Source organism: Hippocampus zosterae, chromosome 1 (genome assembly GCF_025434085.1).
Source record: "Hippocampus zosterae strain Florida chromosome 1, ASM2543408v3, whole genome shotgun sequence".
NCBI lineage: Eukaryota > Metazoa > Chordata > Actinopteri > Syngnathiformes > Syngnathidae > Hippocampus > Hippocampus zosterae.
Genome location: NC_067451.1, coordinates 8,792,501 through 8,815,524, shown reverse-complemented (window position 1 = coordinate 8,815,524; position 23,024 = coordinate 8,792,501). Strand labels below are relative to the sequence as shown.

Genomic DNA, 23,024 nt, shown 5'->3' with positions numbered 1-23,024 from the left:
AAGATGGTCGCTTCGGAGGTCAGAAAGCTCAATTAATATTCGCCACTCTTCGCAGAGGATAAAAGATATACACCCGAGAGCACTGCTGTAGTTCGTCTTTTTTTTTTTTTTTTTTGCAACATATATGTTCAAGTATCTGTTGCTTTAAAGGGTTCTGACACCACAAAATCGATACTAGTTTTGTTAGCCTGTGTTTGGAATTTTGCATTTAGTGTTAGCATTAGGCTAGCATACAGTAGGTCTTGTGTTTAGTTTTCCGGTCGACTGGTTCACGATGTGCCAAACTGCTTGTCGTGAAGTTCGCCGAAAAGCTTGCGGTTGCACTTCGTGAATTTTAAACCTTCAGTCTGTGTGTGAAAAAAAAACCCAGCAAAAGACGCACACACACCTAGACTGGTAGTGAGTGAGTGCGTCCATATGCTGCGCCGCCTGTGTGAAGATGAAGCTCCGGAGGGGGCGGGGTTGAGAGACAAAGGCGGGTTGCCCGGTGTGTGCGTGCGCCTGAGTGTGCGCGCGCACGTGTGTGCGTTTGAGAGGTTCTATATGAGGGTGGTCAGGCGGGGGCTCGGCTGCACACTGGCGGGATTCTTCTTCCTGCCGCTTCACGCACACACGACAGCAGCGCCAGCAGGTAAGTAGAAACACGCACATGCCCGCCTTCCTCCATTTTTTCTCCTGCTGGGGTTTCAAGCGTGTGTGTGCACATGGCGGGGGCGTGCGCTCTGCAGATGAACTCTCCTAATTTCGGGGGGGGGGAAAAAACAGGAACGAGATTTTTAGAGACGCCCGCGTGTACGCCGGGAAAGGCGAGGCAGCTTGATGTTCTTCATCCTCATCTTCATCATTTGACGCATGCAAGTGGCGGGAAGAGGAAGAGGAAGAGGATGAGGAGGTGGGATGGCAGGAAGCAGCTGGGTTGGGGCGCGTGCGCTTCATCCACAATTTACTTTGCGTGCGTACCCTTGTTATCTGTTGTGTGTGTGGACGTCGAGACATGTAAGCCACAATGAAATGAACAGCGATATCAGGTTTCATATCGCTAGTTGTACGAGTGTGAGTGTGTGCGTGTGTTCACATTTCGTGTCGTTTATTTTGTGTGCAGATGAGTGTTGTTTGTTGTGCGTGTGACAAGTAAATCAGCACTTGGAGGAAGTCACTGCTTCTCAGAGTTGATTTTATTTTTATTTCCAAATGAATCTCCCGATCGAAGCCAAGTTTGACTTAGCCTCACAAAATTTGATAGACAAGACACACACCTATCATGAGTAGAACCACAAAAAAAAAAGTCTCGAGAAGCCACATCCAAAAAGTCACATGATGTCTTTCATTTAGGTTATAAGCGGCCATCTTTGGGGTCATTTCCAGGGAGCGTGGCTCCTTAGAGTAAAAAAAAAAACTTAGCAGTACAACGTTTGCTAAACATGACTATCATAAGTAGACCTGCAAAAAGGTCTCAAAAAGCCATACCAAAAAAAGACACTGGGAGTTTTCCATTTCAGTTTGAAGTGGCCATATTTGGGATCATTTCCAAGGATCCTTAGAGTTTCTTTTGAAAATCCGGCGCCCGCCCAAAGGCAGTTTGACTTTGCAACATGAAATTTGGTAGACACTACCAACATGAGGCGATCCACAAATAAATCTCCAGTAGCCATTGGGTCAGTGGCCATTTCCAGGGGTCTACTTCCAAGTGAAATCCTCCTCCAGATTTTGTCCCATTGTTACCAGTTTGTGACTACATATAAAAGACCGATGGACAGAACTGACAACAATTTTTATGATTGCTTGTGAATGGAGCAATAAAGTTGGATCAAAATCGGATGAATGGTTGAAATCTACATTCATTAAGAGTATGGTGTATTTGCTCGTTGCTGTGATTGTTTAGAAATATGACAGAATTTCTCCGTTTTACTGTTGTTGTTGTCTGCGCTAATTCCTGCTGCTGCTGCTGGCCGCACCGCACGGCCGCATGAAAAATTCACACGCTCATCTTTTAGCAATGAGGCCCGAGTGGCAGCGCCAGCTTGTAAGTGCAGAGGTGGTCCAGGCACATCCAATCGAGTGTAAAAAGTAGCAACAACTGCTGCTCAATTCTCAACGTCGTGACTCAATTTTTCAATCTACCCGCACAGTGTATCAAATAAATGTTTCCATTGAAAGAAACTGAAATGTTATTCGTAAATATGTGACATCAGTTGGTCTGTGTGTGAGCATCTGGACGTGAGTTGTGGTCTCCAGCAGTTCCTTGTGAGTGTTATCCTTTTGTATTTGTGCTTGAATATCCCATTAGACTTTGGCTCCCCTTGCAAAAAAAAATAAATAAAAATAAATCCAGTTCTCTGCATTGCCTTTTAATGCTGCTTCCTGTTACCAAGTGTAAAGATACGGGCATTGCCGTCCAGTCAGGGAGCTTGGACTGTGAGCTTCTGTGTTGGCATGGCAACGGGCATCTTACACCTGTTGCCGGGAACCGAGGTGAGGTCCGAAGTTCACCTGTGCGACACAAGAGTGGACTCAGTGGAGGTAACTTGCGTGTGTGCTTCTTCGCACTATCGTTGCATGTCAGAAGCTTTCACGCAGGACAGCCAGTGAGGTGGAAAAAAAAACGATTGGGAAAGACAGCGTGGAAGGGGAAAACATCCCTTCTTGTCCTTTTCCTTGCCTTGTTTGCGTCGACATTCTTGTCCTACTTTTTTGCCCTCCTTTTTCCACATGAGCCTCCTTTCATCTTTACATCCAATCTGAATGTGTAGACGCGCCCGCACACACACAACAAATGATGAAGTGGCTGGATGGATCGTGTGTGTCTGTGTCTGTGTGTGTGTGTGTGTGTGTGTGTGTGTGTGTGTGCAGTATGTAACATTTTATTACATAAGTTTTTATCACGCCACATCTCTCCTCTTATGTCTGTCGTTACTTGTCCTCGTTTAGGTATTATATATAATATTTACGCTTCTCATAGCAGCAAATGGCCAACATAAACAAAGGCAGAGGCACTTACATCCCCAGGTTAAAGCGAGAATGATGCTACCTATACCGCAACAGCTAGCTAGCAACGAACTTCAGCTGGCAACTGCAGCCGGCTACACACGTTGCAGTTTCGCACCAAATTCAGTAATTATTGCCTCAGTGCCAGCGAATAAGATCCACTTCTTCCAGGTATTGTTCTCACCAAGGAATTATGAGAAATAATTAACAAACGGAAAGTCATGTCAACCAATATCTGTTAGCATATAGCATTAGCATCCGAGTGTACTAACATTGCTCAATTCAACTCAACGCGTTTGATTTGGAAGTGCTGCTTTATGTTTCCATTCTCTATTAAAACTGTGGTGTTGTAATGTATAATACACAACAGTTTTATGTAAAAAAATGGCTGTGAATCTTTAAAATGTGTGTTTCTGAGTGAACTTTGCAAATATTTTTTTTGACGAGCCCACTGTGTTATTGAGACGGCAACGCACTCCATGGTAAATGGTTTGATTGGCTCATTGTGGTCACATGATCACAACTAAGGCTAATAGTGCTGAAGAAAGCTGCTGTGACAGCGACCAACATGAGGACAAATACTTCATTACATACTTTCTTTAACAGGAATTGGGTGCAAGGTTCGCAGGACACCGCAACTTGATATTGGCAGTCCACCCTTTGAAAATCCCTGATGTATAGTTTGAGCCACTCTGTTAAATAAATAATGCTCATAATAACAACACGGTAGATTTGTTATTTGAGATGCGGTCATTTGACTCCATCCCCCAGATACCTCCAGCACGCGCTCACATGAATATAACATACCTGCCGCCATTTTATGTATTTATTTTAATTCTGAAAGAAATGTAGGCATTTACATGCCAACCTGTTTTGTTGTCTTCCTGACAAGAGTTAATGTTGCTGTGTTATTGATGAACAAATGAGAAGAAATAATGAGATGCATAGCAAATGGGGCTCTGGTGAATATTGACTGACCATTGTTTGAGTCCCACTGGCCTGCAACGATCCATCTCTGTCCACTTTTGGGCACCACGCCGACTTGATTTATTATTGGTGTTCATCTGAGGTTGCCCCAGGGGAGGCTTGCTGGTGGGGTGGGTTGGGGTGGGAGGTTCGTTCATGGATGGTGACAGTTTAGGAAAAGAAAAAAATTAATTGATCAACTGAGCCAGGGGTGTCAAACCCATTTTCATCGCGGGCTACATTTTAGTTACCATTTCCCTTGGAGGGCCATTATGACTGAATTCATATCAAGAAGTCAAGAATAACAGTTTATTCAACTATTGTTCAAGTCATTGTAAAGAGGTGTTTGGCAACAAGAAAATGCTTCCAATATCTCTCTTATTTATTCCATTTGAGAATTTTGACGTTTTGATACATATTTTAGCAAACATTATGGAAGTTGCCATGTTTGATTTGTTTTCGCGGACCACATAAAATGATGTGGCAGGGCAGATCTGGCCCCCGGGCCTTGACTTTGACACATGTGCACTAGGCATAAAGGCAGAAAGGTGGATAGGGCAAGGCAAGAAATGTGGGGAAGCAATGAAGAAAATTGAAGAAAAAAAAAATCAAAGAAGAACTAAATGGTGTTAAAAAAACAAGGTTGGTGTCAGGAAAGGAAAAAAGGGTGGCAGGATCAAGAAAGAAAAAAACAGAACAGACATTAAAGAAGAAGAAAGGGCACAAAACTACAGTTTGATTCTGGAAAAACCGTTCGGTTTGGGCACAATGGGAAGAAAAGAAAAAAATGAATAAATGGAGGAGGTTCAAAAAATAATGGGTGAAAAACAGAAAATATGATCGAACCAGGAATGCTTTAAAGGGGACAAATGAATAAGAAAAGGAAAAAGGAAAAACGTAGACTAGATCAAGAGAGGAAAGGGAAGCAAAAATAAATCAGATGAAAAGGAAAAAGTATCGGAAAATGCATCAAGGAAGGAACACAAAAGCGAGAGATGGATATGAAAAGAAAAAGAAGTAAGGGAAGCTCAAGAAAGAGAGAGTAGTGTGGAAAACAGCGAGTCGCCAAGCCCGCTTGCTTTGATGAGATTATCCTGCGTCACGGAGCTGCCAGCCTTCGGGACGATCAAATTAAAACTGAAGAAAAACGAGGGAGGAGAAAGAAAAGAAGAAGGGAGGATGGTAGAATGGAAGGAGGAGGTTGGGAGCGGTGCCCTGTGCTCTGCTCGGAGATGTCACTTCTCGTGCCAGATTCGCACTGAGCAATAACGTTTGAAAGGATTGGCCCAATAAGGAACAGCATTTTGATTGCTGGAAAAAAATTAAATACAATTCATTGCAATGATATCGTGCAAACCCAACACTCACATATTATTCAATATTAGCATGTGTGTGGGATTTTCTTTCCTGACATCATCACTGTTACCAACCGCACGCTGCTATATTCACGATTACATTCTTGGTTGATTCCGCGACCACAAGTTTAGTTTAGTCTTTCTTTCTTGCGGCAGGTGCATCCGGAGATATCCAGATTTTAGCGCGAGACGTCGCAGCGGAGGCTACATGCTAGCTCGTCTTTGACATCCAAGAAGTTCGACACTCCCAAAAACGCAAGATGGATTTTGTAATGAAACAAGCTTTAGGCGGTGAGTAATAAACATATCATGTTATCTTAGCATGCTAAAGATATACATGTTCGCACTGAGTTTGAATGTTTATTTGAAAAGCACCACTTCTGGCCAGAAACTGGTGAGTTTTGTTTTTTCTTTTAAAACCAGCCCTTGTTCTACTGCTGATTACGAGAGATTTTTTTTTTCTTGAAGAAAGAACAGTGTATCGTGATCTCACGTAACCTTAGGCAAGACGGTTTCATTCTCTCACAAATCCTCAACACGTTTTGAAGACGCAAAATTCATTTCATTTTGGTGGGCCTGTCGCAACGTTCCTGTTTGGCTAGCATGAGCATTAGCGCAATGGCGACATTAATGAAAATGAATTATCGACATGCTCACCTTGTTAAAGGACGCAACAAAATGTCAACAAAGGCCGACGCACACACAGCCGAATGTGCTAATCTGATTAGGGGGGGCAAATTAATGTTATTGGATGGGAAATATTGACTTTTTGTTGTTGTTTTTGACTGATGTTTTAATTAGAAACAAGGCCAGTAGCTATTTAAAAACTCTCTCTCTCTCTCTCTGTACACACACACACACACAAACACACCAATCTTCAAGTCGGTATGATACCTTCTATTGTTGCAACCATATAAAGTTGTGCACCAACATCAACACGACACCTTCATAAAATCATGTTCATCCTTTTTCATTCATCTTCCGAACCGCTTGATCCTCACTAGGGTAGCGGGGGGAGCTGGAGCCTATCCCAGCTGTTTTCAGGCAGTAGGCGGGGGACACCCTGAATCGGTTGCCAGCCAATCGCAGGGCACACAGAAACGAACAACCATTCGCACTCACACTCACACCTAGGGACAATTTAGAGTGTTCAATCAGCCTGCCACGCATGTTTTTTGGAATGTGGGAGGAAACCGGAGCACCCGGAGAAAACCCACGCAGTCCCGGGGAGAACATGCAAACTCCACACAGGGAGGCCGGAGCTGGAATCGAACCCGGTACCTCTGCACTGTGAAGCCGACGTGCTAACCACTGGACTACCGGGCCGCCTATTAAAAATCATGTTGAATCGCTAATTTATTACAGTAAGAAATTGCTCACACTTGACACACTATTAATTTAAATTGGCAGAATGCATTATGGGGTCCCGCCACCGACCAGACAAAAAGCTTTTAATACAGTACTTGACAAAAGCAAACAACTGTGTTGCGTTGTCTTCCCAAACTCTTCCTCAAATGTCTCAGTACCTCACAGAAGGATTTTTCCCTACTCTTAAAAGATTGTTTATCAACACATAAAGATAAACCAAAAAAAAAATCTGCCATTTCACAGTTTTGCTCACACTATGTGTGGTGCGCTGTAATAATTTTGATCATCTCAAAACACAGAACCACACACAAGCATTCTTTTTCAGCACTGATCTTCAAGACAAAAATCACATATGATCAAACCCAGGTGTTTTGAAATGGATAGAGGCAGGACGTCAAAAAATTCCAATGTCATCTAAAAAGGCAGATTTTGGTATCTTTTTTATTTTGGGTAGGATATATTTTGTTTATTTGACCACGGTTTCCTCGCGGGTCAGTCAGAGCGCTTCTTGATTGGCTGCCTTCCGTTCGTGTCGCAGTTCACGTGGTCAAATGACTCGAGAGTCTGTCTTTTCCCCACACATTATGCAAAATCACAACATTATTGATTACACATGACAATTTCACATTTCGGTCCAAATTTCAGCAAGGATCATGGAAGTTGCCGAACGCGATTTGCTTTCGCGGGCCACATAAAATGATGTGATGGGCCGGATCTGGCCCCCGGGCCTTGAGTTTCACACCTGTGCTGAAACATATTCATGAATAAGGTTTTGGGTGTCTGGAACTGATTCTTTGGGCTGACATCATTTCCTGTGGGAAAGAGTGATTCATGTTTGGTTTATATTTATATAGCCGAACTGTGACTCAGATTGTCGAATATGCCAGGGTTCGCAGCCGTGGCAGTGATGGTTCCTCATTCCCCTCCAACAGGATATCAAACAAACGGGCGATGCGGATTTTATCACAGCCATCTAATGGAGCAGACAGGAAGTGTCTGTCCTTGATTTCCTGTGCTACGACCAGGGGACTGAAAATCAATCACCAACATGTCATGAACGCAGCCTTGGAACAATATCCTAATGTAGGCCGTATACTATGAGCTAAATATAGTCTACATATGACCAGACAGCGTGATTTAAAGCATAGTGCAAGCTGCGGGATCAATTGTCGGCAGGGGGAAAATCATTCCTGCTCATTTCCTGTTTGCTTTTCATTATCTCATCATGCGCCCCCGGCCCGGTAGTCCAGTAGTTAGGACGTCGGCTTCACAGTGCAGAGGTACCGGGTTCGATTCCAGCTCCGGCCTTCCTGTGTGGAGTTTGCATGTTCTCCCCGGGCCTGCGTGGGTTTTCTCCGGGTGCTCCGGTTTCCTCCCACATTCCAAAAACATGCGTGGCAGGCTGATTGAACACTCTAAATTGTCCCTAGGTGTGAGTGTGAGTGCGAATGGTTGTTCGTTTCTGTGTGCCCTGCAATTGGCTGGCAACCGATTCAGGGTGTCCCCCGCCTACTGCCCGAAGACAGCTGGGATAGGCTCCAGCACCCCCCGCGACCCTAGTGAGGATCAAGCAGCTCGGAAGATGAACGAATGAATGAATGAATGAATCATGCCCCCCTGTCCACCTCCCTTCCCATCCCGAGGCTGCTTGCCTGCCTGTCTGGTTGCTTCCTGCCATCACATAAAGCAGACGCCTGATCGGACGTCGAGATCCAGCGATGATCTGACAGATAATATGAAGTTATTGTGCCGAGTCACCTTTTTTTTTTTTTTTAATCCATCTGTGCACTCATCAGGTAGAGGAGAGCTTCTTAGCGCCACGCCGTCAATGGAGTAACGAGAAGCACTTCACTGAGCCTCCTTTGTGCTAATGCTAATGACCGAGTGGAGGAGGAAGAGGAGGAAGATAAGATAAGATAAGATAAGATAAGATAAGATAAGATAAGATAAGATAAGATAAGAAAAACCTTTATTAGTCTCACAATGGAGAAATTCCTGATTCACAGCAGCAAAATTATGAAAGTAAGAAGCAGAACAACAAAATAAAGGAGCTGCTGGAAAGGCAGCCACTCTCGCGGCGCCATTTTGAAGTCAAAAATAACACAAGACAACACATAGGACACAGACAGTCGTTCAATCTTCACCAATTTTCTGCATACACTTTGTTGTCTGAAGCAGTTCTAGATGAAAGAGGAGAGGATCAAAGTGTCCTTTCTCCAGTGGATCAGAGACGTCATGCTGAAAATGTGCACACGTCTGCTACAAGCAAAGTTTTGAAAGCAAACACAAAGCTGTAGCATCCATTGACGAAAAGAGATTAGTTCACTTCTCCTGTCCCACGTAATCCGCTTCAAACTCCAAGCCGCGACTCCCAGCTCCAAATCCGCATCCGCTCCTTTCTTCTCATCGTCGGCTCCTCAAGACCTCCATCCATCCAGCCGAAGACCGTTCAACAGCACCGATCTCTCCGCTGAACAAAGTGGGGCTGTGAAAAATGCTGCCCATTACAGGCGTTGTCCAGCAACGACAGTCAAATGGCGCCGACATTCCTCCAGTCAAAAACAGTGCTGGTATACCCATGCTGCCGAGAAGGCGCAACCACCAAGCACAGAGTCCTCCTTGATGAATGTAGTGGCCAAAAAATGCTGAAAAAGGTCCACATCAAGTCCACACGACGTAACAACAAACACAAAGTGACAAAAGAAACACAAAAACAACAAAAAAAGCAAGGCTCATGAGAGCACTTGCTGACGGCTGCCTACTCGGGCGCCATCTTGACTTCCTCCCTACGAAGGATGAGTGAAGAAGAGGAGGGGAGAGAGTTAAGGTGGTCCCATCTCTTTCATCCCCTTTACACCCCCCCACCTCCCATGTTCAATTATGATGATGATGATGAAGGCCAAGGTCAAATACATGTCTGTGACTCTACATCACACATTCCCACACACACGCATGCGCTGATGGACTGAGGGATGATGTTGCCCCAGGGAATTCCGCGTCTTCAAAGGTAGTATCGAACAGCGACACCGGTGGTTACATTCTGGATCTTCTGTTGAGTGTCGAGATTGTTGCATTTTGGAGAAAATGTTAGGCCATTTCACACCGATGGATGTTGACCTACACCTTGCCTACATTCAGATGTAGTCCCATAGACTGAATCTTATTTTACATCGCTGATTCAGCAATTTGGGAGGAACTATAGGCTCTGTCACACTGTCAATCCAAGCCAGCTTTTACTTTTTGTTGCTATCCTGTGTGTAAGGTATACGGAATGGAGGAACATCAAGACTGAGGTAGTATCAGAAGTTTAATTCGGTTCAATGTGCAAAGGCACAGACAGTTAAATGCCCGATTTTCCGAGTCATCTTGGATGTGACAATTTTGCAGAAGCTGTAGCCCCTTTCACGCTGCCCATAATAGCTATATTTTTGTGGGTTTTTGTGGAGGGGGGTTGTTCTGTATTTCAGGAACAAAGCAGAGGCCCAAAGGCAACCTGAGGTAGATTTAACGTAAGAAATGGTGAGAAAACAAGGTGGCGTTAAAAAACACCAAGACTCCCCTCATACAATCCACTTGTGATGTGATGTTTGTTTTGTTAGCCGTCACAACACCCGCAGCGGACAGGCTGACCTTAGCCCTGCCCCCATGCTGAGCACTGAACTCCCCCCCACCCCTATTTCTCGCCAGCTGGGTGTTAATTTGTCGCACTCGCTTATGTTGCGACCGCATCCCGCCACAGGCGGGAAAAAGCCTGACGATGATGATGATGTCGACATTGATGCTGAGTGCTTCTACGACACAGCCATCACGTGCGTAAATTAAATAACGCATAACGTAAGCAGTACATTCGACATTTACCTTGTAGGCAAGATTATTCCATTTTATTTGCAGCAAACCTGGATGACAAATCCTGACGAACGTTAGCTTTCCTCTCAGTCGTCGAAGCTAGCCGTTTAGCTAGTTTTTACCACTGACCAAGAGGACAAAATTACTTAGGTAAATAAGTCAAGAAAATAATAATTGTACTTTGCACATGACATAATCAGCACTGTTCCATTATTTATACACAACCAGTGACTCTCGTGAGGATAAAGTGGTTCAATTAATGGTTGGGGGGATGAATTTATGATTTACTGTGGTGCAGTATATAGGAATATATAGGAATAGGAATATACAAATGAAGAATAACACAATAATCAAGCTTAGTACATCAAATAATATACTGTGCACAATGGGCATAATCCATGTCGACTTGCTGAGCAATGCAGCTGATGAAGTCATTTTCTCGAAAATTCGAGATGTTAGACGCATTTGTGTGTGTGTGTCTGTGTGTGTGTGTGTGTGTGTGTGTGTGTGTGTGTGTGAGCCAAGATGAAGATCGATGGTGTGATGCAATTTTGATTCTCTGCTGCTAGATCCATAATTTATACACTCAGGTGGTCCTGTATTTACGATCGACCCCACCGAGGTAATAACAAGGCGCCATCGATGCTTCTTGATACGTTCAGGCACCGCCAAATATGTGGACTTACATCAGCTTTTTTCGATCACCTTTCACCATCTTCTCTTTTCTTCTGTCTTGGTGCTGTGTTCAGGGGCCACCAAGGACATGGGCAAGATGCTGGGCGGCGAGGAAGAGAAGGACCCCGACGCGGCCAAGAAAGAGGAAGAGCGTCAGGAGGCTCTGAGGCAGCAGGAGGAGGAACGGAAAGCCAAACACGCCCGCATGGAGGCCGAGAGAGAGAAGGTCCGGCAGAGCATTCGGGACAAGGTAACACAAATTCCTCTCCTAGCCTCACAGGCAAGCTAACGGAGGCCAGTGGTAACTTCCTTAGCACGTGCTAATGCTAAAGTCTGGCAGAGCATTTGGGACAAGGTAACACAAACTCTTCTTTTAAGAGTCCCAGGCAAGCTCACAGAGGCCAATGGTAACTTCCTTAGCACGTTCTAATGGTAAAGTCCGGCGCAGCATTCGTGGCAGGACAGCACAAACTTCTCTGTTAGCCTCCCAAGCAAGCTCAGTGGTAACTTCCCTAGCATGTGCTAATGCTAATACTAATGTTAATGTCCAGCAGAGCATTAGGTACCTGTATAAGGTACTAGAACCTCCTGAGTCAGCCTCACGGACATCTTCACTGGGAATAGTGCTAAGTTTCCTCGTTGTTGCCAATGCTAATGCTAACATCAATGCTCGGATTACATGTCTGTATTTCCAATGGGAATGCTACTGCTAACACTGAAGCGTGCATGTTTGCATTTCTTCTTGCTTTCAAAAGGGATTTTTTTGTGGATCTTTGAAGGACCTATATAGTCTGTGAGCTAAGGAGGTCTTTTTTGACTGTAGTACGGCCTGAAGAAGAAGGAGGAGAAGGAGGCTGAGGAGAAGGCAGCAATGGAGCAGGCCTGCGAGGGCTCACTGACCCGCCCCAAGAAGGCCATCCCCAGAGGTTGTGGGGATGATGACGACGACGACGACGAGAGTATCCTGGATACTGTCCTCAAGTATCTGCCTGGTCCACTGCAGGACATGTTCAAGAAGTAGACCGGGACAAAAACACCGGGGAGGGGAAGGGAAAGGAATTAGGGGGAAAGATCATTCATATTCAGGAAGAGACGATCTTGCCAAGCAGTTGGAGGCTTCACACTGCCTTTTCTAAAAGTTTTTGTTTTGTGTTTGTTTTACTCTCTACAGCATTTTTCAAATTTAATTTGTTGCTATCAGGCCTTTTGACTAGTCGCTCGTCACCTGTTGCCAGGCAGACACCATCAAATCCAAAGTTGAAAGTATATTTTTCCGTACACGTGCCTTCATTGCAAGTGGGCGTGGGAAAAACATGCCAATGTTTAGGATCGCCTGATTGGCCAGCAAGATGTAGTAACACTGCCAACTTAAACATGTCTTGGATCAGGAGTCAAAAACCCCTGTCACGTGGACCACAAAAGCTGAATTTCTGTGGTGTTGTGGTACAATGAAGTAAGGGGAACCTGCGCCGCAGAATTTAGGTCACTTCACTTGACAGCAGAGTTCTGTCAGCAGATGGGGCATTGAATGCGATTCGGATGACTCAATACCGACTCTACTTTTACGTTGTATGTCTCTAATGCACCAATTTTGGCCCCTTTCACACAGCTTATTAAGGCATCTTATTCCTTGCCTGTCTGAAAAGTACGGCCACTAAAGGCGGGAATGAAAACTACCTGCAAATTTGCCCCTTTCACTCCACCCTTCAAATAATTTCGTCCGCTGTTTCTCTTTCTCATTTTGATGTACCAACACCGGATGGGGGTGGGGAGTTGGGATTAAGTCGTCCACCAATATTACCGGCCTCGCAGGTTGTATCAGAGGTGTAACAACGACAGGATGTTGATTGCGTGAAAGGGAATCTGATCATGTCCTCCATTCAACGGGTTCTTTGTAAAAGACAGGTGGATGCTGATCGACTGTTACATCTCTGATGCACCGGTTTTGGGGAAGGTCTAGCCCCTTTCACACTGACCTTCAAAGCCAACTTATTCCCAGCTCGATCCCAGTTGGGTATTCTGTATGAAAGGTACCAACATGGGATGGTGGATAAAGTCAGCTTGTGAATTTGTCAACTTCCGAGGTAGTACCAGATTGGTAACAATGGCGGAACAGCAGCTGCGTGAAAGGGAATTATGGCAAATCTGAGCCGACATGTTTGGTATCATCTTCTGTTTGTCGGATTCTCTGTGAGAGATAACAACTGGATGGAGGCTCTTCTGCTCTTTTGTCTCTGTTTTGCCTCAATTTTGAGGAAAGTCCCTTTAACGCAATCGACCAAAGCCAATTTATTCCAGTCCCATTTATAGACCACCTGGAAATTTCCTGGGCTCCTGTAACGATTTCATGGCAGGACTGTGTGAAAGCATACACCTTTGCTGTATTCTGTATGAATGCCAAAATGTTGCGCCACCTGTATGAAAGCTCCTTTTTACCGTTAAAAATTGGACACGTATTTCCAGCTCCCCTTAGACAATCAGTACAAACTTTGGGCAATGAGAAATATTGGGGTGAGGGTTCCGTGGTTGGAGGGTGAGGTTAAATTTCTAAATTGATCACCATGGAGACCAAAGAATATGATTGTTTCAGATGGCTGACCCCCCCCCCCCCAAATAAATAAATGAAAAGACCACTACGACGTTAAGCTGTGTGCGCTTCTGGTGTGTTATAGGTACATCAGCAGCGCTTTATCACTGTGCCAGCGATATTAGTGATGCACCCATCATGCATTAGTGGTGCTTTGGTGGTACATTAGTGGTGCGCCAGTATTGCATCGCTGGTGCATTAGCGCTGAGGAATGGTCAATGGTCAATGTCAATGGTACGAGTCCTTTGGACAAGCTAACAGTGTTCGCATGTGACTAAAGGCGAAGAAGCTAAAGAGCTAAGAAGCTAGAACGCTAAAAAAAGCTATGAAGCTAAAAGGCTAAGAAGCATGCGGTTTTCTGTCAGCAGTCATCGGCGCTGCGGCAAGAACACGAAAACACTTTATTGCCGTTTTTTAGTTATCAGTGACAAAGTAGAAGAAGATTCGAGACTAGACCACAAAGCCATACACTTTAGACTTTTTGCAATAATCTCTTGAATGTGTTTTTTTTTCTTTGTGTGCGCACCTCGTGTGTACATTTACACAACACGCGCGTTGGAAGAAGCTATCTTTGCGTGTGCTTAAGTGTGTGGTTGCCATTGTGTGTTTTAATACTGAACGCTTTCCTCATGTTGATGCATGCAAACCGAAAACCGCATTGATGAATTGATTAATTGTTTGGGCCTTTGTGGTTTCAATTAACCTTGGAACCAAACCAATTGTTTGTGTTCCTGGGGGGTATCAAATACCCTGGTGGTTTATACCATGGAGGTTTGATGACATCACATACAGGAAATGGTAGCAATGAGGCGCTGTTGCCACTCTGCTAGTTTCGCAACGTGTGGGTGGAAGCACACTGGCTAACAATGCTAAGAGCTAGCTTTTAGTGCATTTGGCTACGTGCGTTAGCTCGTTGTGGCTACATGTTGTGTTAATGCGTTGATACATCCGTTCATACATCATCGAGAAGTAATATTTGGAAATCCAAACAAAAATATGGATTAAGAATTTTGCAGTGATAATGCTTAAATGTTTAAAGCTATGCGACACATCGAGTGAAGTATGTCCTGGAGGCTCCACGCTGCATTTTGGAGTTTCTCTTGTTTTTAACGCCTAACAATTTTGTGGGAAATGCACACCAACGTTTTGGCCTGCTGATAAACAGGATGTAGAAACACGTCCAGATTTGACTTTTTATATTGTATTGGATTCATCACACTTGATGGAAGTGACAGTTTCTGGTGGCAAGTCAAAGCTAACTCTTCATTATATGATCTGTAAGGTGAACCCTCACCGGAAAGTTCACGTTACTTCATGAAAGGCGGACTTATTCCGAACTTTTTTTTCCAGAAGTCTGATGTCTACATTAATGCAAAAACATCAACTGTGACGTTAGCACTGGAATGAAATGAATTTGTTGAATCAGTTGTGCTCGACCTTCCTATATGAACTCACTCGATGAAATTCATTTCAATGTGTAAGTGTCGCATTTATTTCTTTTTCAGTGTTTGCTGTTCCGCCGTTTTGCGGTTTCCTGTTCCACGTTTGCTCACTTGTCATCCTTTTGGCTTCTAAAGGGCTATTCTGTGTTTTGCGTACGCTTGTTCTTCGGCTTTATGGGGGATTGAGAGGGATGGACCCACGAGAGAAACGCATGAGCCAGCCGTCATCGTCTCTATTTTGACGCGTCTCGCTTAAATGCTGACCGTGTTGCCTCATCCTCTGCCATTTTTGAAACTTTCTCATTCAGTTCAGTGCGCATTTCAATGCGTTGCATGCATTGACCACCTGGGGGCAGTGCAAGCCATCCATCCATCCATGCATGCATCCGTCCATTTTCTGAACCGCTTATCATCGCTGGGGTCATTGAGTCATCACAACTCCTTCTCAGCTCATCTTTCTGTTTGGAGGATAAAGAATATGACCGTGAGCCGAAGGACAGCTCGTATCTTGGTAAACTCGTGAGATGGCTCGCTCATATCTTGTGGAGGCCACTGTTTTGAAATCTGTGAGAAAATGTCATTTGCATGAGCAAAGCTCAAAGAGATTATAAAGGTGGCATTAACTGGCATTGGCTCGTGTTAACACGCTTTTCTTTGTGTTTAAACGCTATAGCTCTTGTTAGCGTGAGTTAGCTCAAGTTCACATGCGTCGGTGGTTAGGTCAACCGCAAAGTTATCGCAATCATCTGCATTATTGCTCTGAACTGACTTTTTTTTAATAAATAAATATCAAGGTTTTAACTTGCCGCACAGACTTTTACATCCCGTGATCAACATGTTGGAATTAAACCCGTCAGTGGGTTATTGTTTCTTTTTCATTTTCAAACATGCCAAGTGATGTTGTGCCATGGGGGCTGTTTCTCGATGCATTATGGGACTTTTCTTTCTTTCATTCAGGGTAAAAATAATTTTAGGTGCAGCAGATTGTCACCAATCAAGTTTGGGAAGAAAAGAACACAAAAAAAATCTGAAAAATGTGTGCTTTGCATGTCATGTCGTCTGTGCGGCGCTCGCTGTGTCAACAAACGTGCTGCGTTTTTGCAACTGTCTGTCCTTTTTGGATGTCTCGTTAAGAATAAACAACATTAAAATTGTTTATTGAAGGAAGGAAGTCCTGTGTCCCATTTGTGATATTTTACAATATTCATCTTGGTTTGACATCTTCCAAAATTTGACATCCAAATAAGACACAAGCCAATTTTTGATTTTTAAAAGAGACATGTCAAGTAGAAAAAAAAGTAAAATGTGAAATAGTTAAATGTTAGTTACAAATACTTAATGTTCATTGTCGACTTTATAATGACCAATTATTTCAGGAACAAACAGTTGTTAAATTTACATACATAATGGTTTATTTTACGAAACTGTTCTATTAACAATACATCAGTAATTACCTGACATGAGTGAATAAAAAAAGACATTTTAAAATGAATAAATTTCAATGATCCATTTTTTTGGAAAAAAATAAATAAATAAAAAAACGGGCTAAAATAATGCTACAATTGGAGCAGCTTATTTTTCCAAGAAATTCAATTTTTTTGGTCATTTTATTTATAATGTCGTTAAAATCAAATTATTGTAAATGTTTAATTGTTTTCCGTTTTCTTACCAGTTGTCTTAAAATCATTAAACATATTTCAAATAACCACGTTTGCGGCAGCAATCAAACAAGTTGATTTTAATGATGATATTTTTTGCATTCTTCGCTTTCAATAGGAAATTATTTCGGTTCAAACTCGTCAGCTGCTGTCCCTAATGAGGTGTCCAGACTTTTTCAATGTTGCGCGATGCTTCCATCTAGCGGACGGCAGATAGCATTGTCGATAAACAAGTGGACACTGGACAGATGGTCACACTTTTTCCTTACTGAGCAGATTTCCGCAAAAACGCCTAATTTGGGAAGAAAAACACGCACATTTTATATATTTATTTTAAGAAAAGAGTTTTATTTTTGAACAAAGACACTGGAATGGCAGTTTGGACATGAACACACCGCAACAAAAACATTTATCATACAAAACAAATATGCACGCTTTATGTTGGAATGCACCTTATTGAGTGTAACTGCTTTATTTCATATACACAGTATATCGTTTGGTATGTTGAGGCTATACAATTGTGCAAGTAACGTATCTCGGATTAATATAATACATTTTCTTAATATAAGAAACACAAACTATTTACACTATACTACATCATTCTGAAGACATTATTTTTGAAAATAGCTAATGTCCAAATAAAAGTTGTCCTCCTATTTTGTCTAGGTGTAATGTAAAAAAAAAAAATAGCACTTGTCGTTCTGAGGCGTAAAAAAAAAAAACTAAAAAAAACTTGTGTGCAACTAAACTGACAATTGCAAGTTCGACAGGGATTTCCGCTAAACCTCGCATAGAAGAAACCAACGACGAGAAGGGTTGTCACGGCAACAGCTGTGCCCCCTAAATGCTCTGGAAGAACTGCAGCGAGAGCTCATAGCCCAAGAACATGGTGGCACTCATGGGGAAGCCTCGGATGGCGTTCACTGACGCGCCGCGGAAGAACACCTACACACGCACGACGACACATAAACACGGCGTTCAATGGCGACCTTTGGAATTGGAATTGTCATGCAAACATTCGCATGGTATTGAGGGCGCTTACGGCGGCGTCCAGCAGAGGGCGGCCACACACTCACCTGTGCTCCTTCCGTCTTGTAGCTATGCAGGATGCAGTGAAGAATGCCCTTGTACTTCCTGTGCAGGTGAGCGTCCGCCTGTAGGCGACTCTTTACCACGTCGGCGGGTGTGGCCGTCACCCAGGAGACAGCACCTGTAAAAAAAAAAAAGGAAACAAAAAATAAATGAGGTTGTTCACCTGGCTGATCTCACTTGATGCTTATTTTTAAAAAAGTGCATTTCAGGGCGAGTGTCGTGCAAAGTACAAACGTGCGTGAAAGAAGGCCATGTTTCTGAACAAAACAAGTTTTATCTGGCAAAATGGATTCCAGATGATGAACGCTGGTGAAAAAAAAACTAAGAAGCAAACAGACCAAGTATGCTTGAGCAAACGTTTGCTTGAGATCATAACGTGCAGTCTTTCCTCATTACTTGATTTGGACAGTTTGAAGTTTATTTTTATGTTTACATTCAGCGCATAGCGATTGTTATTGTTTTTATTTTTTTGAAAGACAGCCTTTCTCGACTTCACTTAATAAAATCGAAAATAAAGGCTGTCTTTTTGAATAGACATATTTAACTATTAGTATTGTCATGGCAAAACTCAACATTTAAAATGTATATTTGGTTGAAATATAATGATTCTGCAGTCATGCAATCTGAAGGGACTTTGTCTTAGGATTGCACACCGAGCTTCGATTCACTTTTTTTTTCTTTTAGACAGTTGCCGAAGCAAGAAAACACTCAGCCGACAGCACAGACTGTTGAACAAATCTTCATAGTTTTGTTTCTAGCTGGCACAAACTCAAAACGGTGACTAATTTAAAGTGTCTTGGTTGTATTTAAATAACGTTTCTGACCTGCGAGTCCGCCAGCCAGCCATATGGCACAGGGGTGCGGTACCGTGGCGCCGTCTGGTTTGAGGAGATCACAGAAGACGGCGTAGGGCACAAAATAGAGGGCGTAGCCGGGGATGTCTCTGAGGAGCATGGCCCCGCCGCCACGGTACAGACCCTGGATGCCCTCGCGTCGCACGACACTGCCAATGCAGTGAAGCGGCCCACGGTACGCGCAGCCACCTCCGCCGTTGGACACGTGCAGCGAGCGCACGCCCGCCGGCGCCGCTGCGGCCATGTTGTGAGAAACGCCGCCTGCCAACTGGAAACTCTCTGATCACAGAACACAAAACAGAACATCTTCTCTCACGACTTGTCAACTAACAAAAAACAAGAGAAAAACACTCATTCTGGGATCCAAGCTGTCCAAAAAAAGAGAAAGAAATCAACATCTACAGAATTGCATGGACAATTGATTGAACAATTTTGAGAAGCAATGCAGAAAAATTCAAGAAATATTCCACGTGCCTTAAATGATATTTTTCACATCATCCCTGCCATAAAGCAAAACCAGATCATCAATGTTTGACACGGTTCCTGGAAAAGGTGTTTACTAATTAACATCTCCACGATGATACGAAAAGTTCATTTCAAGTGAAAACTTCCCAGATAAGCTCACGTGTGTGTGTGTGTGTGTGTGTGTGTGTGTGTGTGTGTGTGTGTGTGTGTGTGTGTGTACACGCTCGTGTGTAACATTAACAGCAGGCAGTAACACGTGCAGATAGATGTTAGAACCTCATCTTGCAAAACTTAATACTGATCCTTGACATGCAATCTGGGCGGGTGGGCTCGCAGCCATTCGGCATTCCCCTACCAAAATATCCACCCCCTTCCCCAAATGAAAAAAAAAAAAAATCAACCACGCACGTGCTTCACCCCGTGCACGGCGCTCACCGCACTGATGGCAAATTTGCCTGTTTTTATTGCTTGCACGTGTCTTTTCCACAGCACAAAAATCTTTGGGATGAGGAAATCTTGTTTGAATTAGCCAAATCTTTCATCTGGCTGCCTGCTGCAACCAAAACTCCACATAAGATATAAAGTTGGATTGCTGATGAAACATTCTCGCCACTTGAGACATAAGCACATATGGCGAACTGCGGCGTCTCAAGATACAGTGGTACCTCTACTTACGAACATCTCTTCATATGAAATTATTAAGTTAAGAAACGCCACAACTAGAAAATATTGTTTCTAGTTACAAAAGAATTTTCAAGACACGAAAAGTAAAAATACAGTCAACGGAACATACTTATAGCTGCTCTGCCATTGGCTATTCCTGAGCATCATCCTGGCATCCCATTGGCTAAGAGGGACCTCCTATCATATCTGTCCAAGTGTGTAGACACTTAGACACAGTATGCGTCTATACAGCGTGCTCGTCATTCGCCCCAATGAGGTGTTCCGTTTACGTAAATGTGATTCACCCAGATAAAGTGTTCACCAGTCGGGCGATCGATCACTATGCTAATGTTTACCTTGGACATTTTCGAAGGATTGTTAACAGCCAACAATAGCAAACGTCCTTGGATCCGTTCTTTACAAAACGCTTGGAAAAAAACACTTCTGAGAGAGAACATGAACTTAAAAGGGCAAAAAACAATGAGATAAGATAAGATATCCTTTATTTGTCCCACAATATGATGAGGACGCATGTTAAAAGTTAAATGACCATCAGTTTTAGTCTTTACTCTATTCTTTGTTCTTTTTTTTTACATTATGCACAACTCTCATTTATTGTGCAATAATCTAATTTGTAGCATGTATTTTGTTACATATTTTGATGCATTTTTATGCTTTAGAAAACATTTATGTTTGAATTTTGGGGGGTCTTGGAACGGATTAGGGCATTTACATGGAAAACGCGTCTCTACTTACAAAATTTTCTAGTGAAGAAATTTCTTTGAGAACCAATTAATTTTGGAAGTAGAGATACCACTGTACACGCAGGCATCCGGACGATTACTCAGTTTTTTTATCCTCACCACAGGACGAAATGAGCAGCCCGCCGGCCTATTCTAATTATCTTAACCGGTGATGGGATCGGGTATGCATATACAGTATCAACTATCCTTGGCAACAAAGCTGCAGATGACTGTCGCCGCAGACGAATTCGCGCTTGTGCTCGCGCAGGCGTGACCTACCCGCCAGCACGGCCGTGTGCGTCTGCATCTGCAGGCGGATCTTGACCAGGTCGATGGGGGCGCCCAGGGCCACCGAGACCAAGCCGGTCAGCATGCTGGCCGCCGCCACGTCGTTCAGGCTGGCGGGGTGGCGCTCGTCGCCGTAGCGACGCTTGCAGAAGAATCGCTGCGCATTGCTGAAGAAGCCGAACACCAGCGAGTTGTACGCCGCGATGGTGGCCAGCGGGAATGACATGCCTTTGAAGAAGCCCCGCCCCTGACCACAAGATAACATATACAAATAGATTGGTTCACAACAAATACATTTTCAAACACATTCTTAAATTTGACATTGTAATCAATGAAGAAATTATTCAGTCAAATAAAGTATATAAACAAAAACAAAAATATTTTGGATTTTGATTCTTGTGCCGCGAGCGGCCCGGTATCCAGTGGTTAGCACGTCGGCTTCACAGTGCAGAGGTACCGGGTTCGATTCCAGCTCCGGCCTCCCTGTGTGGAGTTTGCATGTTCTCCCCGGGCCTGCGTGGGTTTTCTCCGGGTGCTTCCTCCCACATTCAAAAAACATGCGTGGCAGGCTGATTGAACACTCTAAATCAGACATGTCCAAAGTCCGGCCCGCGGGCCGTCGAATTTCCGGCCCTCGGCCCCTGTCATAAAATCAGTGCCGTCTGGCCCGCAGGTTGGGCGCAATGGAACACGTGTTGCATTGACTGAGGTCTCGTAGACTGGTGAGTGATGTTTCATAGAGTACTGCTTCCCTCTAGTGGCTAAATGAGTAATAGCATTCACTAAATGAGTAATAGCATTTAGACACAAGAGGGCATCACTCACGAGTTAACAAGACATCACTCCGTGTTTATATTGACTGATATGTCATATTTCAAATGATCCTTGCAGTTGTGGATATGTGTATTGCATGTTCATTTCCCTGTTGTTCGAGTCAAAGGTTTTGTGACTATTGAAAAGTCATGGTGATACATTTTACGTTTCAAATCAATCAATTTGCACTCAGGAGACTTCTGTTTAAGAAAAAGTCAAGTGAATAAGCAGTTGCATGTGATGTACCTGTTTCAAATGAACCAAAAGAAATTCTTAAGATTGTTGAAATTAAAATAAAAATGGAAATGTGAAACAGACTGGCTTACTAAAATTTGTTGAACAATATTGTTGTTCAATGTAAAGAATGTCAGCCAAGGTCGCCCCCCCGACATTTTACCACATAAAATCTGGCCCCCTTGGCAAAAAGTTTGGACACCCCTGCTCTAAATTGTCCCTAGGTGTGAGTGTGTGTGCGAATGGTTGTTCGTTTCTGTGTGCCCTGCGATTGGCTGGCAACCGATTCAGGGTGTCCCCCGCCTACTGCCCGAAGACAGCTGGGTTAGACTCCAGCACCCCCCGCGACCCTAGTGAGGATCAAGCGGCTCGGAAGATGAATGAATTCTTGTGCCCAACACATTCAACAACATGTCATAATTTGATTGGCACATTTGAAGACTTCAAATGGCAACTGGCCCTTTCAATGTCTGTATAACTTACTAACACAAATTAAAAATAATGAGCTAAACTCATTTTACTTCTTGCACCAAAATGGAAGATTTTTCATTTGAACTCTTCATACGTGACAACTTGCTGAATGGTTCTGGTTTCGGATAATGGTGCCATACCGTCTCCTTCCTGTAGATGGTGATGATGCAGTCTATCATGTTCTTGTAGCCGTTTCCCGCCTGTAGTCGCGTCTGCCAAATCCGAAGCCGCAGTCAGCACAGGCAAAGGATTTTATTCAATTTTTTTGCAATTTATTTATTTATTTACCTTGACAGTGTCCAGAGGGTGTCCCACCACCACACTGGACGCCCCTGAAAAAACACACACACACACACACACACAAAATCAGAAACGGAGGTAAAATATAGTTCAATATAAGACTTTTCCGACTTTTCTTAAGCCCCAAAAACTGGCTCCATAACCTCTGCATTCTTTATTTTTTATCACTTTTCCACCCATCCATCTTTATGAAACAGTTTCGATGAGCAAATGAGATAG

General features: G+C 43.5%; 2 protein-coding genes across 3 annotated transcripts in view; one reads left to right on the top strand and one right to left on the bottom strand.

Annotated features, from left to right (window-relative positions):
* The first annotated feature begins 460 nt into the window (after positions 1-460).
* LOC127606650 (complexin-2) lies at positions 461-16,387 on the top strand. The gene is made up of 4 exons (XM_052074944.1): positions 461-631; positions 5,463-5,597; positions 11,270-11,445; positions 12,019-16,387. The coding sequence occupies exons 2-4, from the start codon at positions 5,567-5,569 to the stop codon at positions 12,214-12,216; spliced, it is 405 nt and encodes a 134-aa protein (XP_051930904.1). The 5' UTR covers positions 461-631; positions 5,463-5,566; the 3' UTR covers positions 12,217-16,387.
* Positions 16,388-17,210: 823 nt separating this feature from the next.
* The window catches only part of slc25a48 (solute carrier family 25 member 48), a 6,491-nt gene continuing 677 nt past the window's right edge, over positions 17,211-23,024 (bottom strand). The window contains exons 2-7 of one of the 2 annotated variants that reach the window (XM_052071628.1): positions 22,794-22,837; positions 22,646-22,717; positions 20,979-21,234; positions 18,799-19,107; positions 17,959-18,092; positions 17,211-17,827 (exon numbers count right to left, since the gene is read on the bottom strand). In XM_052071628.1, the coding sequence (XP_051927588.1) occupies positions 17,723-17,827; positions 17,959-18,092; positions 18,799-19,107; positions 20,979-21,234; positions 22,646-22,717; positions 22,794-22,837 (920 nt within the window). In that variant the 3' untranslated portion in view covers positions 17,211-17,722. Of the gene's footprint in view, positions 18,093-18,798; positions 19,108-20,978; positions 21,235-22,645; positions 22,718-22,793; positions 22,838-23,024 lie in introns of both variants that reach the window. The other variant, XM_052071548.1, reaches the window with a different exon arrangement.